The sequence below is a fragment of the Chenopodium quinoa genome, unplaced genomic scaffold (genome assembly GCF_001683475.1).
Source record: "Chenopodium quinoa cultivar QQ74 unplaced genomic scaffold, ASM168347v1, whole genome shotgun sequence".
Classification (NCBI taxonomy): domain Eukaryota; kingdom Viridiplantae; phylum Streptophyta; class Magnoliopsida; order Caryophyllales; family Amaranthaceae; genus Chenopodium; species Chenopodium quinoa.
In genome coordinates this window covers 479,688-495,916 of record NW_018742461.1, presented here as the reverse complement: position 1 = coordinate 495,916, position 16,229 = coordinate 479,688, and the positions used below count along the sequence as shown (strand labels likewise).

Below are 16,229 nucleotides of genomic sequence, written 5' to 3'. Positions count from 1 at the left end.
GCTATTTGACCTTGAAAAAAAATCACAAAAAATGATTAAAATATAACAATTAATTTAGGACAAAGCGAGTATAATCTATCTTAAAATAAGCTTATTTCAAGTGGGATGTGGAGCCCATAGTTGGTCCTATGCTTTGCTGGCTTGAAGCTCTCCATTGTTGATTTTTAATGGGGTCTGTCTGCTAAGAAGACCCCTCCAACCCAACCCCAACTCCCCTTCAAAAAAAGAAAACTAAAACAAAATTCAATTCAATTCACCTCTTTTCTGGAAATGCTGATACCTCATTTTCATTCTCTTCTTCAGTCTCATCACTTTCTTCCAACTACTCATACCAAACAAAGCTCAATTTATTAAAAAAAAAGTACCCAAAAAATAAAAATACAATCTTTCTGCAATTTTTACTGGTTTTGATTTTGATGTATCTTTAGATCTGAAAGTATTTGCAGCCACAAGTAGTATTTGTTTGTTTTTCTCTTTTTTCTGGATCTTTGCTCAGCTTCTGGGTACCCCAACAAAGAGTGGGAGTCCCCCAATTATAAGGTCAGTTTTTATTAATTTGTTTTAAATCTTGGGTTTGATTTTTTTTTTTTTAATTTTTAATTTTTTTTTTTTAATTGATGATTTGTTGGTTGATAGTAATTGAAGTGTTTGTGACTTTGTGGGGTTGAGTTAAAATTTGGAATTATGTCATCTTTGTCTTTAATTTCTTCTTTGTGAAACTTCCTTTGTTGTGGGTTTATCTATGATATATAGCTTCAAAGCACTATTTGTGGCCTAAAAATTTGGAGAGAGAAAAAGTTGGAGTTTATTACCTCTTTGCAACTGTTCTTATTGAAATTGATTAATTTTCTGTTTATCTTTCGTGATAGAAACTTTGTTGATATGTTGATTATTATGTTTCAGGGAGAATTATAACTGGGTTTCGGAGCTCGAATCAAATAAAATCAAATCAAATTGAAAATTTGAGACTAAATTAGACTGGAATATGATCTGTTAGACATATTGATCAATATATATGTCAATATTGTAGAATTTAGGGTGTGTTTCGATTTTATGGTGTTGTAGACTAGACTTGTAGGGGTGATTTGCGTATTGTAAGAAGGGTGGAGTTGCAATTTTTAGGTGGAAAAAAGGGAGGGTGTAATATTGTTGGGTGAAAAAGTTGTTTATAAGTGTCCCATATGAAATGTGGGGAATTAGGAGGGTGGTTTGGTTGAGATGAGGTATGCTATCAGGGTTCATGAATTTTCTGAGGGCCTGTTTGTGGCCAGTTTCGGATCCTTCAATCCACGCGGGTTCGGATTCGATTGGGCGTCAAGAAGGGTTACTATGGTACAAGGACACTGGGCAGCATGTTAATGGTGATTTCTCAATGGCTGTTGTGCAAGCCAATAGTTTGCTTGAGGATCAAAGTCAACTTGAATCAGGCAGCTTGAGCACACTTGATTCTGGTCCCTTTGGTACTTTTGTGGGCGTCTATGATGGGCATGGTGGCCCGGAGACTTCGCGTTATATCAATGATCACCTCTTTCGTCATCTCCGCAGTAAGTTTCTTCAAACTGCTTTCAAATTGGAACAACAATTCTGTGCTTCTTGTTTGGTTTGTGGAATTAAAATGAAGTAATGAGTGAATGGAAGAATTAATTTGTTCCTTATGTTTTTGTACGGACATGGGGATCAATTGGTGTACTCTCTTTATTCCAATAACTATTACCCACTGCTAATCTTGTTGAAAGTTCCTCTAAGTTTGGATAAGATAGGTTCTTTTGGAAGTTATGAATTTCACTTTATCAAATTACTTGACTCCAAAGTCCATCCTCTGTCAGATTTCCTCTAAATTAAATTTTTGTTTCTTTTGTTGTTTTCTTTGAGACTGCATGTATGTATAAAATTTTCCATTACGTCTTGTTAAAAGAACAGGAAACCAAAGAAATTGTCAATTCTTGTGAAAGATCCTGTTGTTTGTATGCAATGGGCTATGAATTTTGAGTTTGGGGATTAAGTTCACCAGAGTAAATTATATCAATTATTTTGCAGGATTTGCTACTGAACACCAGTGCATATCTGCTGATGTAATTCGGAAGGCATTTCAAGCAACAGAAGAAGGATTTTTATCTGTTGTTACTAGGCAATGGCCAATGAAACCCCAAATCGCAGCTGTTGGATCATGCTGCTTAGTAGGAGTGATATGTAATGGGACTCTTTATATCGCAAATCTTGGTGATTCTCGAGCTGTATTGGGGAGACTTGTCAAGGCAACAGGAGAAGTTCTTGCAGTCCAGCTCTCAACAGAGCACAATGCATGTTTAGAGGCTGTGAGACAGGAGCTGCGGTCAATGCATCCTGATGATTCACATATTGTCGTGTTAAAGCATAATGTTTGGCGTGTAAAGGGCCTTATACAGGTATAATTTGTGTCCAGAATTGCTGTTACTTGCATCGTATTGGTTATTGTCCTACTTCAATTCGAATAACTTCCTGTTGTCAATTATCCTCACTTTCAAGTAAGCTAAACCATGAAATCACTAGACTGCGTTGAAAATCCTGTTTATGCAACCAGTGGAAGGAGTAGCTGATAAGTTACTTGATATGGGAGTGTGAATGGGGTCTAATTATAATTTAGTTTAGTTTGATAGCTATGTGCAGTGGATAGTCATCTTGTAGCTTCTTCAGTTGTCTCTTAAAGGAGTATTGATCTCTTCAAGTTTTCCTTATCTCATTTTTGCTCCTGCTGCTTGCATTAGATTGTCATTAGGATGTAAAAAGAATTAACTACTGCTCTGAAACTGAGGACCAATCCAATGTTTTTGTGATTTCTATCTTGCTAAATTTTCACTAGTGTCTGGATAAAATCTTATGTCTGTTTGTGATGTAGTTTCTTCCGGTAAGCTCAATCCCATAAGATAATTCTGAACTGTACTGTCAATTTCAATGTCAGCCCAACTTTGTTTCCATTGTCCTGTATTGTATCCTTCATTAATCGCTCTGTCCCACATAATTGTCTGGTTTTTGCTTTCTATGAATGCGAATTGTAATTAACTAATATTGGAGATTTAACCAATTAGGCTATGGCATAATGGATTAATGGTTATGGGGAAAAAATTGATTTGGCAAACTGGCATTCTTTTACTAAAGAGGACAACAGTTTCGGACTAACTAAACTAAAAATCGTTCTTCGTATAATAGTTCTGGGACTGAGGGAAACTGTTTAGGCATACTACTGAATGAATATTTCTCTACTCATAACCATTTATGGTGGGTTGGCGGTTGCTGTTATTAGAAAGTACTTCTATTAGTAATTGATCTAATGTAATATAGGCTGTGTTGTAATATAGTGTGGTTGATAATGCTCGAAATTTATATAGGTAGATTCACTCCCCTTTTCATGTAATTAACCCAACTGTAAGAATTTTGCAAGATTATGGGGAACTAAATGGGCCCTACAATAGAAAGCTACTTCTTGACTTCTCATTGATTCAAAATTGTGTGTGAAAGTGGTTGTAGACCCCATCAGTTAGACCAACTTTTGGATAGCAAGATATATCTCTTGTGATGTTGCAGGCTTGCAGCTTTCGGATACAACCCTGAACTAGTGATATAGTGATATTAAGTTTTAGGATTTTAGCTGCTTCAATTGAAAGAAAATGTTGGGTTTGTATCTTGCTTTAGCATATGAAGTGATGGATTGTATTAACTTCTATGCTGCTTCACTGCAGTAAATGTGATTTTTTTTTTTATTATTTTTATTATTATTTTTTTTTTCAACATATATATGTAAATTGAGGATTGATATACGGTGCAAGTTTATTCTTCTCGAAATATTGAATTTCATGGTCAAATACATAGAGACTAGAGTCACAATACGACAGACTTTGGAATAATTACTGCACTTGAGTTTTGGCTGCAATTTGGATGTACCTTATGGATAGGCTACAATATAGGTTTTCCTCTGGCATTTACATTCATATTGGCTCTACGAGTTTATACCTTTTCCTACGGTAGAAATTAAAAAGTTTCTGTCTTTAAGTTGTATATGACATGGAATTATGAGCATTATGTCATCCTTTTACACTGGACCCCGATACCAGAAAACTTCCAAAAGTTAGGGCAAACTGTGGATTCCATTTTGAAGTGCATTATGCATTTTGGCAAGCACTAAGCCACAAAATGTTTTTTCCCGTGGATTTTGTTTTGTAAATGGTGTTTAGTAGTTTTGGCTGTTCAAAAGATCTGCTTTTGAATTTACTGTATCAATGTTTTAGTGGATCTTGTGAAGCTGGATTTATATCAACTTAAGATGAGTGAGGGTTGATAGATTTGTTATTTTGTAATTTGTTCAATGCATCCATTTCATGTTTTATCCCTATGGCAAAAAAAATGTGCTTAACATTTATGAGTTTCTCAACTGCAGGTTTCTAGATCTATTGGAGATGTATATCTTAAGAAGGCTGAGTTCAATAGAGAACCTCTATTTGCCAAATTCCGACTCAGAGAACCTATCAAAAGACCGATATTGAGCGCAGACCCATCAATTATAGCTCATGAGCTGCAGCCACATGATCAATTTGTAATATTTGCTTCTGATGGATTGTGGGAGCACCTTAGCAATCAACAAGCTGTTGATATTGTCCAAAATAATCCACGTAATGTAAGATTTAAGTAGTACTGATCAGTAGCTTTTATTCTGCTACGTGGCATATTTAGTAGATCTGGAATATCCTCTTTTGCAATGTTAAACTTAATATATTAGTCAAAATTTGAAATGTTCTTTCTTTCTTTCTTTCTTTTTTTTTCTTTTTTTTTTTTTTCTTTCTTTCTTTCTTTTTTTTTTTTTTTCAAATTCTAGTTTGATTTTATGCTTCTGCGCCTTGAGAAATGTCTAATATGTAGATTTGCTAAGTACTCTGTAGTCTGTTATAAGTAGCTGTCTAAGCACAGCTTTACCTTTTATGAGGTCAGTTATATGTGCTTCTGTTGTTGAGCTGTGCATCTGTCACTGAATTCTTCTCCCGCTCCTTAATGTTTTTCACAATCTCTTGATTGGATGTCTCAAAATGCCTTCACATCTTTTGTTTGGGTAAAAAAAAAACACCTATTCATGCACAATAATGTGGAGGAAAGATAAATGTGTCTTGGTTCTTGTTTCCTTTGTCTTCGGTTTATCCATAGTTTCAAATTTTCAATATATCATAGTATTGTTATTTGTATTAAAACTGTTTTCTTTGTCTTTCTACGACATGCATATCTAATCTATTACCTTATGTTTTAGCAGGGAAGTGCTAAGAGACTGGTTAAAACTGCACTTCAAGAAGCGGCTAAGAAGCGAGAAATGAGATATTCGGACCTGAAGAAAATTGACCGTGGGGTTCGCCGTCATTTCCATGATGACATCACTGTGGTTGTGGTGTTCCTCGACTCAAATCTTGTGAGTCGGGCTACGAGTGGATCTAAGGGTCCACAAGTATCAATTAGAGGAGGTGGGATTACCCTGCCTTCGAATACTCTAGCACCCTCGTAGATGCTCACTTGTCATGCTAAATGGCTTTCAGAAAATCAGGTGCGTTTTTGAAGAAGGGGAGAGGCAAAAGGAGAGGGTACTATAACGTGTTCTCATGATTTATGCCGTAGCTACTTTTAACTTGGAACTGACAGTGGATTTTAAAGGTCTGTCGTGGAATCGAGAACAGTGTTATATGGAAATCAGAATACCTCAGGTGATGGTTATGGTAGTTAAATTCCTCATATTGACTAGTATCTTTTGTTACGAGGATTTTCCACTTTTACCCTATCTATTTGTTTAATTCTATTGTTTTACTTAATATATCCGAAGGGTGCTTTTAGGCCCATTGTATAAAAAGAAAGGGAAAGAAAAAGGGGCCATTTTGGCTATACTCTTCAGTCTGAACTTCTTAAGAAACTTTTAGCTAAGATGCTAACTGAAAGGGGCTTTAAGCTTCTTCAGCCTAGCACGAATTTGTGATTTCGCCTCCTTTGGTTCAGATTTGGAGTTAATTTGCTCCCCACTTGGGGTTTGTAGATATGGGTTTGGATAGTTTCTTCGCTTTTATTGCATAAACTGTCTTTAAGGTAGGCACTAGGACATTGGCTTTAGGCTGGACCCTTTTGAATTGTTTTTCCTTGGAGGAACTTGTAATATACGAAGTATAAATTGGCTGTTAACTTGTTGAACGATGATGTTTGCTATTCGAGCTGTCCATCTGGTTTAAGGATAGGGTTGTATATATCTTGCCATTTACCTGTTTGGTTGATGCCTTGGTGAATTGATTTCTATAGCATTGTGGTTGTGGTATTGCCTTTTGTTTTAAATCGCCTCAGTCTTAGCAGGGGATGTGGCCATTGTTCGTGATGGCCTTTCTAGCTATACGAGTACAAGTTGTCTTTTAATCTGAATCAAAATATGTCGAAAAATGTTGGTGAACCAGTCAATGTAGGCTAACTCACCTGGTTCGATTAGACTTGAAACGGACTGGACGAGGATTATACATCTTGGGTCAAATTGTCATGCTGTTTTTTATGGGGTCAGGCCAATAAAGCGAAAACAATTGCAGCGTTAGGATAACTTTAGGGGTCGTTTGGTTGGATCATTTGGAACGGATTGAAATGGAGTTAGAATTCATTCCATCTAATTTTTTGTTTTGTTGAGGTTTTTAGTAATGGAATTTCATACCCAAGGGGTTCTAACTTCTCCCCATACTCATGCAATCCCATACCCACCCCTCTTAATAAGATTCACAATCCATTCTATTAATGAAGGATAGAATCCATTCCAACGATAAAACCAAACAACATTGGACTAGTATGGGTTTTAGAATCCATACCTCTCTAGTATGAGATTCCATACCAATCTATTCCAACTCGATGAACCAAACACACCCTTAATGGGTTGAGTTGGGTTGCAAGAACTCAGTTAACCAAGATGGTCAAGGATTGCAGATTGTTTCTTTCCTAGTAGAGCTGATATGCAGCGATGAACTGAACCAATCCAGCCTCGCCTGATTCATAAAAGAATTGGCAACTTGTAGAACCATGTTGGTCTAAAGGCGAAAAACAGCTTAAGCCTGAATCAGTTTGCCTTGTGAGTCGTGAGTTCGTGACCACCTTCAGATCTATAAGAAGACTACAATACTTGTTCACATCAAAATTGTCCATACGTCGCTAGTGGCACAGACTAAGCAGGTGTATCTACTGTCTAGGGGTGAGCAAGATCGAGCTTCCGTTTGAAGTTTAGGAGCCCTGTTACAAGTTTAGACCTCGTCGCCCTGGTACAGATTCCCGAACCTTTTGCTCTTCACCAGTCAGTACTACACGTCTAAACAATAGCTTGTTCTGATTGCTGAGTTTGTGATCAAGACATCAAGTAAAACTTTGAGAAACTTAAGTCGTTTGTTCAAGTCTCGGCTATTTTGATCAACCCCATTATCCCAAAAGGGTTACACTTTCTGACACTTCATTAATAAAATTGAATTTTTCTTTAATAGGAAGGCCCATCGAAATAATGAAGAGAAACATCACTTATTGGAGTTATTGGGAAAGCAGCTTTTTTTTAATTTTTTTTTTTTTAAAGGGGGGGTAATAGACTCATCTTACAAGAAAAGGGAAGGTTTTTACAATTAAGGCATTCCCTCCTATAATGATCTTAGTGAGAATGCCCCTAGCCCTCCTATAATGATCTTAGTGAGAATGACCCTAGCCCTATACCTGATAGCGCGTTTGGTTAACTGTTATAAATAGCGCGTTTGGTTAACTGTTATAAATTGTGGTAATGGTTATGAATATGTATATAATCTTGCAATGAAGGTCATTACTATGTCAAGGGAACTCTTACCAGCCAGCATGTGATTTTTTTTTCCCCCCACAATCTTCATTACCACACAATACCACCCCTAAATTGATTATGAAAATTTGGAAGAAAATGAGGTATTTGAGGAGAGATTAGTTTTACACTTTTACCTTATGAATTGACATGAAATCTTTTCTACAGAGTTACTTATAAAGCCATTATCATTATCATCGTTTATTATCAAAGTCGTAGAGCTAGCCGATAGGCCCGCTACACTAACCTCCTACGACGTATTGTAAAAAATGGCTAACCACCAGTGAACCTATTTCCCAGATTATAAACCTAGAAGGCTACAAATGAATGGGTCTACAATTGGATGGGTGCAATTTTTTGTGGACCGCCCGTTTGAGTGGGGCCTGTTTCATCAGACTCTTCGACCCACCATTTACCAAATGGCCCAGTTGTATGGGCTTGATATGACAATTATACTGACACAAACATGAGTATTTCGTTTTACCAAAATAAAGGTAAACTGTAGTCTTTATTGCTCTTATACCTTAGATGGTTTAATTTTAATGATTACGGAGTATTTTTTTTTTTTTTAGGTAGATATTTTAATTATAGAATGTAATATAGAAGAACGGTAAATAATCCTCAAATCATTAACTTTAGATTGGTAGTAAATTTATCCCTTAAGAGAAGAAAAAAAAAAAAAAAACCCCCTTAAGAAGTAGGATTGGTAGTTAAAAGGCCGAATAATTTCATACATATGTCACTTAAATACTTAATAACTTTAGTTATAATTTTAGAAGTTGAGATAAGATTAGAGAGATGTAGATTGTAATGTCATATCTTCCCACCTATCACACACAAGTGTATGTGAAATCATAATGTCTAAAGTTCAAACAAGTGTATCTTAAAATTGTATAGAGTATCTTGCGAAGTCCAATTACACTTGAGGAACACGTAATAATACTCTCTTTATTTTACGTCAATTGCTATTGTTTTTAATTTCAATGTTTCCTATTAATTGCTACCCTTTATATTTGAATTAGACTCTCTATCATTATTAGTTTATTACACTATGCGAAGTATAATTGTTTTACTAATTACTCCGTGTATCACAATTTATATTACTCACTTCATAGCCCCCCATCTTCACCCTATATTCTCCACTCAATGCTCATTCTAGTGTAGCGATTAATAACATAATGCAAGGTGTAAGACTTTTTTCTTTTCACCTCTATAAAGAGGTGTTTTGGTATTAATATTATAAGTTATAGTATGGTCTGTTTTTATATCTAATCTAATCCGTTTTCATGTTATCACTATAATATCGTCTAGTTTTATTTGGTCTAATTCTAACAAAATGAGTAATTGAAGTGGAAGAGAATAGAACCTAATTATTTACAAACTTTGTCCAAAAAGAATAATTAAGAGAATAGAAACATCAAGATAAATTTAACTAAGCTAACTTTTTCCTGATTAAGGTTATAAACCGTAGAATAATTAAGCTAATTTAATTCTTAGCCTTAACACGTAACACCATAAAAAAATTTAAAAAATAAGAAATGAAGCAAGTTGTTAGTGAGAGAAAGAAAGAAGAAAAGAGAATTACGAGGTGTAATTGTTTAAGAGAAAATAAAAATCTTGACTATTTTGGCCCTTAATATATGTCAGGATTGTCAGAGCATATTCTCACTCTCCCATAAAAACATTTCTTCAACCTAATTAAGTTTAGACTAATACTCTAATTAACAACTAATTTAAGGTTTTTACTTGTACTAACTTATTTGTAGTAAGTAGTAATTACTTTAACTATTCTTCTTCATGATACTAGTAGTAGTAATATTTTAACTACTCCACCAGTACATTTTATTTTAACAGTTTTTGAATGGCTCATATTTCAATGTCACTTTGCTGTTAAGAAAAATGCTTCTGTTATGCTAAAATTTAAAAAGTTTAATTTTTATACAAGTACCATTTTCATGTAAATTTGGCACTAACCATTTAGCAGTTAGATGCAGCATCACAGCATCACTAGTATGTTCTTGTTCTTTTGAGCTGTTGTGGTATGCTCGTCTCTGCTCTGCTGAGTATAAATTAGCTGCTCTCTACTCTGCTAAAATCTGCTATGCTTTGTCATGCCATGCTCTGCTTAGCCAAAAATTTGCTATGATCTGCCATGTCATGCTCTGCTCTACTTTGCCAGAAGCTCAAAAGAAACAGGGCCTAAGAGTTGAGTTATAACAACCTATGACACTAGAAATATACTTGGATGTGTAATACTTTGACATACGACTCTACTACATTTTCACCATAAAATGTGTTTGTAACATAATGAAGTGTCTAAATGCTAAATTTAGAAAACAATTCCGGTATAAGAGGTTTGAGTGCAACGACATGGAAGTGATGGAAATATGGAAGTTTCAAGTATGAACTTAAGATACATTACATACATACCTTGGGTGTAAACTAACAAGACTATTGTTTGGTAAATGTTCTTATACATTTTAGATATGTGTAGACACTAACAATTCGGAAGGGTTGTTACAATTTAAAGTTAGAGAGTGCAAAAAAAAAAACTCCACATGTTGAATATTAATACATTTCATGACCATCTTTAAATAGAGGAGAGCATTATGGATAGAAGCAAGAAACCTCCGCCAAACAAAGTGAAGCTACACACTTCCTATGTCTCTTAGTTCCCATTCTGCTCAATTTTCAAAGAGGGGTTCGATTAAATTGTAAATAAAGTAGTTATTTTGATGATTTCCGTATGTTCTCATGCCTTTTTTTCTTTATAGCAAAGGACTAACGACCCTAACTTTCATCATTAGCTAAACAAAAATTAACAGCAATTACATCTTCAATAATTGACGACGTCTTCTACCCCACACTCTACTAGAATACTCTATAATGCTAAGAACTTACGATGAGCTAGAGTGTGAGTCGCTTTATTAGCTTCCCTAAAAGCATGTTTAAAACAAGCTCTAAGAACTTAACTAGCTCATGCTTGAAGATGTTTTTTTCGCAATTACTTTGCAAGTTAATGAAAACAAAAAATAAACACTCTGTAATTACAATGGACAAAGAGTTCACTCCTACACTCCTATTCTATTCATTCAATTAATGTCTCAAAAATCTCTCTTTGTTACAAAATATTTTGTTTTTTTGATGGGATCTCTATGATACTGATAGTCTCATTATAAATCTTCTTGAAGAAGAGGGTAGGAACAGTACATTAAATTTAATACAACTAATTTAAGTAGCAACATTAAATTTTTCATGCCTAGGAACACTTATATTCTCACCATTTTTGAGTATTACATTTATTTTTTTCAAGCAGGAGGTGGGTGACAGTATCATACCCCTATAATTACATGCTAATAAATTATATTCCCTTATTGGGTATTACCCCATATCTTAAAATAAAATAAAATCACATAGATTACTTAAAATAAAATAATAAAAAATAATTATAAAATATTTTATTAAAATGGAAAATGATAAACATAGCCCTAAGGACTATGTATAAGAAGCTAAATAAGGAAATATTGAAGATAAATTAATATTAATTACACCAATTTGCGCATTATTTTGTCATGAATTCCCAACCTAATTTCATTTTAGGAAGTATATTAATGTTTATATATAAATTTAAAGGCTACATATATCATTATCCTATTTAAATAAATAAAAATCATCCAAGCATAGTACAAGTACACTAGCACCCATGAGCCAAAATCTAAACCTCTAACACTTCTGACTCTCTTTCTCTCTCTTCCTCTTGAGCTGTGACAACTTTTTGTCAGTGTTTTTGACTCCTCTTTTCTCACAAACCTCTATTGAGTGACCAGTCCAAATTTGTGATCTTATATAGATATAGTTTCATACTGTACATTTCTTTGTTTTTCTTTGGTACATTACTTGACTCTTTTTTCTGTTACATTATGTCATCTTATCCTACTTGTATGTTGTTATTATTAGTTTGCAACTTTGCATGCCATATCACATTCTGTTTATGTCACGTTTAACCGCGGAGTTCTGATGGGGTTTGAGGCATTAGTAACGATTAATTAATCGATAACAGAACACAACAGAGGAAATAAAAAGGGAAGAAAAAAAGAAAAAAAAAAAAAAACAGTGTTTTTTCTCGAGCCCCTTGCCACCCTTACCGAGCTTTGATTCTTCCTGCTACCCTCTTTCTGTTTCTCTCTCCTCCCCTACTATTCCTATTTCCCTCCCTTATTTTCTCTCTCTTCTTTTTTCCATATTCTTCTTCTTCTTCTTCTTCTCCTGTATTTCTGCCAAAGTAAAAAAGAAAGAGAGAAAGAAAAACTAGCAGAAACTTCAAGTCTGTATAATTCCTCTGTTTTTTTTTTGTTTTTTTTTTGGTGTTTTTTTGCTACTCTCATTTTTTGAGTTTGTGTAAAGTTTTAATTTTTTAAAACTATTAAGCTTGTATTTTGCAAAATTAGGAAAAGAAATGAGTTTTTGGAGAACTTTTACAAGGCTGAGTTTGCTTCTCTTAAACCCCAGTTGAGTGAAAGAGTGTTCCCAAACAAGACAAAAAGAAGAAAAAAAAACACCATTTTTGGAAGAACCTCAGAAAAAACCCTAAAGCTTTCATCTTTTTTACAAATTAATGATAAAAAAGAAGAAAAAAGGGGACTAAAATATGGTGCACATTCCTCCAAAATTCCACCTTTTTTGATTTTCTTCTTCTTCTTTTAAAAACCCACCATTTTTTTTGTTCTTTTATTTAATTTTTCTTTTCCCAAACTTTAATTTCTATAAAAGAATAATGGGTTGTGTAGCATCAAAATTAGAGGAAGAAGAAGTTGTTTCAATTTGTAGAGAAAGAAAGAAGTTAATGAAATTAGCAGTAGAAAAAAGGTATGCATTAGCAGATGCACATTGTAGGTACTGTCATTCACTATATGCAGTTTCAGCTGCTATTAAGCTGTTTGTAGCTAGACATTCAACACCTTCTTCACCATTTTTAATCACTTTCCCACCTCCTAATTGCTCTCCTTCGTCCCAAGCCCCGGTACCGGAAGCCGAAAAGGTAATCACAAACCCCATGTTTCTGCAGCAGAACCACCCATCTCAGCCTACAACCACCACTCAAGAAGCACTCCCCTGTTGTGAATCCCCTGTTTCTTCCTCCTCGTGTTCCTCCGATTCTTCTTCGGAGGAACATTTGGAGGAAAGAGAGCGGAAAAATAATGTTGATTTACAAACTCAGCAGCAGAACCAGCAAAAACAACAGCAACAGCAGCAGCAGCAGCAGCAGCAGCTGCCGCCTTATGGGTATTATTACATGAGTAATATGAGTATGCCAATGTCAATGTCAATGCCACCACCAATGCCATCCCCTCAAAGGGATTATGGTGGGTGGGATTTTTTTAACCCCTTTGCCGGGGTTCGGACCGATGTCATGGATAGTAACGTTAGTGGTGGGGGTGGTTTCGGAGGCGGGTTTCAACGACACCCGGATGATGAATTGAGGGCAGTGAGGGAGGAAGAAGGGATACCTGAATTGGAAGAGGAAAATGTGGGTGAGAGGGAGGTTGTGAGTAATGTAGTGGGAGAAAATGATGGTAGTGGCTGTGGCGGGCGAGGCGAGGGCAATGTAGAGCAAATGGTGGGAGGTGGAGGAAGAGGTGATGTTGTTAAGACAATGGATGGTGGAAATGTGAGAGAAAATGAGAAAGGGTTGACAGTAATTGATACACCAGTTAAAGGAAGAGAGTTGTTGGATGCATTAAGAGATATTGAGGATCATTTTATTAGGGCTTTTGATTCTGGTAAAGAGGTTTCTAAGATGCTTGAAGCTAACAAAATGCATATGCAATCTGGTCTTGATGAAATTAAAGGTAATTTTTATTTTTGTAAGTTCTCTTCTTTATGGATTTTGTGATTGAATTAGTTTGCATTCTTTGATTGATTTGATAGAAGGATAAATTATGGTATGTGTTGAATTATAATTATCCAGGAAATTATGATGGATTTTAAACCCCTGACATTATTTGCTGCAATTATATAAAATTTCCAGCAAATTTGAAAGATCTTAACTAGAAATAGGAAAATGGGGAGATTTGTATTACTGGATATAGCTTTATTCACTGCTTTAGAAGCATGTGAAGTTAAAGTACTGTTCCTTCTATTCTTTGTGCAAAAAAGTTTCTCACTAGGTTCCTGCTGTTAAAATGCAGAAAACTCAACAAAACTGATTCTGGCTATTACATGGCACCGATCGAATACAGCACGGTCTTCATCTTGTAAGAGTTTAGTGGCGTCGAGCTCTAAGAACTCCTCCTCATGGACGGAGTATAAGAATGATCTCTTTGACGATTATGGTGGCATGTCCGCTGGAAGCCATTCACTTACCCTAGGAAGGTTGTATGCTTGGGAAAAGAAGCTCTATGATGAGGTCAAGGTAAAGAATCTAAATTGGAAAATTTCCCTTTTAATGATAGGTACCTGCATATTTAAACACCAGCATTTCTGCTTGAAAACAGATTATATGAAAATTTAGCCAGAAAGTTTTGAGCAGTTTAGATGGTAAATTTGATAGGATAAAGTGTAGATTCTCATATAGTTGTATTTCTTTTGGTCTGTGTTTCTAGGCTGGAGACAACATCAGAAAGTTGTATGAAAAAAAATGTGCACATTTGAGAAACAAGGATGTTAAAGGGGATGACTCGTTATCAGTTGACAAGACCAAAGCATCAGTGAAAGATCTCTACTCCCGAATTTTGGTTGCCATCAGACGAGCCGAGACAATCTCTGAGCAAATTCAGAAGCTTGCAGATGACGAGCTTCAGCCACAGATTATTGAACTCTTGCAAGGGTAAGAAATACAGCCCCCCTAATCCAATAATACTGAATCCTGTAGTGGATTTTCTCACTTCTCTGTGTGCTTATAATCCTTTCTTGCTCTGCAGTTTAACTCAGTCATGGAAGATTATGATGGAATCCCATGAAACCCAGAACCACATAATCTATGAGGTTAAGACCTTTGACTGCCCAACATATGGAAAATTCTGCAATGACTCGCACCGGCTTGCAACCCTGCAGCTTGAGGCCGAAATTCAGAACTGGCGGGAATGCTTCACAGAGTATGTTGCTGCACAAAGATCTTATGTTGAGACTCTTCATGGATGGCTGTCCAAGTTCATTGTCCCAGAGGTTGAATATGGCTCTAAGTCTAAGCGTTTTAACCCACCTCCATATCGAGCTAAAGGTCCCCCCATGTACATGATATGTCGTGATTGGCTAACTTCCATGGAAAATTTGCCTGACAAGGCTGTTTCTGTGGCAATGAAGAGTTTTGTAAGGGATGTGAGGGCATTATGGGTTCAGCAAGGGGAGGAACAAGAGCAAAAGAGAAAAGTTGACAAAATGGCTAAAGAACTAGAGAAGAAGATGATTGCATATCAGAAACTCGAGGGGAGAATTCAGGAGACTACTAAGCTTTTAGAGTATAATCCTTCAGAAAAGGATGCAGAGAGTCGAGAAGATACCCAACAACAACATCAAACTGATTCTTTAGCAGAGAAGAAAGATGCATTGGATAATTTCAAGCGTCGATTAGAGTTTGAGAAGGAAAAACATCACAATTACATGGAAGAAACTCAAAGGATTACTTTGAATGGATTCCAAAGTGGATTCTCTTTGATTTTTGACTCCTTGGTGCACTTCTCAAAAGCTTCACTTAAAATGTATAACGACTTGGTGAATGACCGCCAAAATTTGGAGAAGGGTGAACAACAGACAAGCTTCCAAGAAGGTTCCTATGTCAATGAGCTCCTAAGGTAAAAATGAGCCGAGGTTGGGTGAAAAGACCTTGAGTATTTTAACAATCAAGGATTCTAGAGTCAGTTTGTACATTAGACTTGCATCGAAGCAGCTCGCTGAGGTGCAGGTTTGAAGTGATTATTAGTTGTTTGCCGTAGGATTGTTTTATTTTTGCGACTTAATTGATAGGAGTGATGATTGCCCACAATTTTGCTGTAAGACCAAAGAATTCCTGATGTGCACATGTCTCTTTGGCCTAGTAATTTTAGGTTGTTTGTGGCTCCAGGAATTGTCAGGTGGGCATTCTTTGTATGTGTATGTAGACATGTAGTACGAGTGCATCTTGGCGTTTTAGTACAAATTGTTACAATCCAACTTTAGCAATGCCCCCATAATGTGTGTCTAAGATTATGATACGTAACAGAAAGTTTATCCACCAATCTAACAAGATTTATAACAGCACAAATCAAAATCTAATGACTACGGATCGTATTGACCCATTTGCACCCCTCTAGGTCCTAGCCCTCAAGACTCGGCTACGATAATGTCAACCAGCATAGACAAAGACTCAGGTGAAAGGTAAAACTGTTAACATTCTTTTTCTTAGAGAAGGCTCAGGATC

General features: G+C 35.7%; 2 protein-coding genes across 3 annotated transcripts; both read left to right on the top strand.

Annotated features, from left to right (window-relative positions):
* The first annotated feature begins 98 nt into the window (after window positions 1-98).
* Window positions 99-6,256, top strand: LOC110718503 (probable protein phosphatase 2C 60). Of its 2 annotated transcripts, none has more exons than XM_021897339.1 (5): window positions 99-540; window positions 904-1,544; window positions 2,038-2,405; window positions 4,412-4,648; window positions 5,270-6,256. In XM_021897339.1, exons 2-5 carry the CDS (start codon window positions 1,226-1,228, stop codon window positions 5,516-5,518), a joined length of 1,173 nt encoding a protein of 390 aa, XP_021753031.1. In that variant the 5' UTR covers window positions 99-540; window positions 904-1,225; the 3' UTR covers window positions 5,519-6,256. The 2 variants fall into 2 exon arrangements, with proteins under 2 accessions (XP_021753031.1, XP_021753032.1); XM_021897340.1 differs by having other exon boundaries at window positions 189-540; window positions 5,273-6,256.
* Window positions 6,257-11,300: 5,044 nt separating this feature from the next.
* On the top strand, window positions 11,301-15,961 carry LOC110718501. Its single transcript, XM_021897337.1, has 4 exons — window positions 11,301-13,683; window positions 14,023-14,246; window positions 14,437-14,660; window positions 14,755-15,961. The coding sequence occupies exons 1-4, from the start codon at window positions 12,609-12,611 to the stop codon at window positions 15,626-15,628; spliced, it is 2,397 nt and encodes a 798-aa protein (XP_021753029.1). The 5' UTR covers window positions 11,301-12,608; the 3' UTR covers window positions 15,629-15,961.
* Window positions 15,962-16,229: the final 268 nt, after the last annotated feature.

Coding starts and splice junctions, on each gene's coding strand:
- LOC110718503 (XM_021897339.1), top strand. CDS start 1,226: ATGCTATCAGGGTTCATGAATTTTCTGAGGGCCTGTTTGTGGCCAGTT. Junction 2,406..4,411: donor GTGTAAAGGGCCTTATACAG/GTATAATTTGTG, acceptor TCTCAACTGCAG/GTTTCTAGATCTATTGGAGA. Junction 4,649..5,269: donor TCCAAAATAATCCACGTAAT/GTAAGATTTAAG, acceptor CTTATGTTTTAG/CAGGGAAGTGCTAAGAGACT.
- LOC110718501 (XM_021897337.1), top strand. CDS start 12,609: ATGGGTTGTGTAGCATCAAAATTAGAGGAAGAAGAAGTTGTTTCAATT. Junction 13,684..14,022: donor TGGTCTTGATGAAATTAAAG/GTAATTTTTATT, acceptor GTTAAAATGCAG/AAAACTCAACAAAACTGATT. Junction 14,661..14,754: donor ATTATTGAACTCTTGCAAGG/GTAAGAAATACA, acceptor CTTGCTCTGCAG/TTTAACTCAGTCATGGAAGA.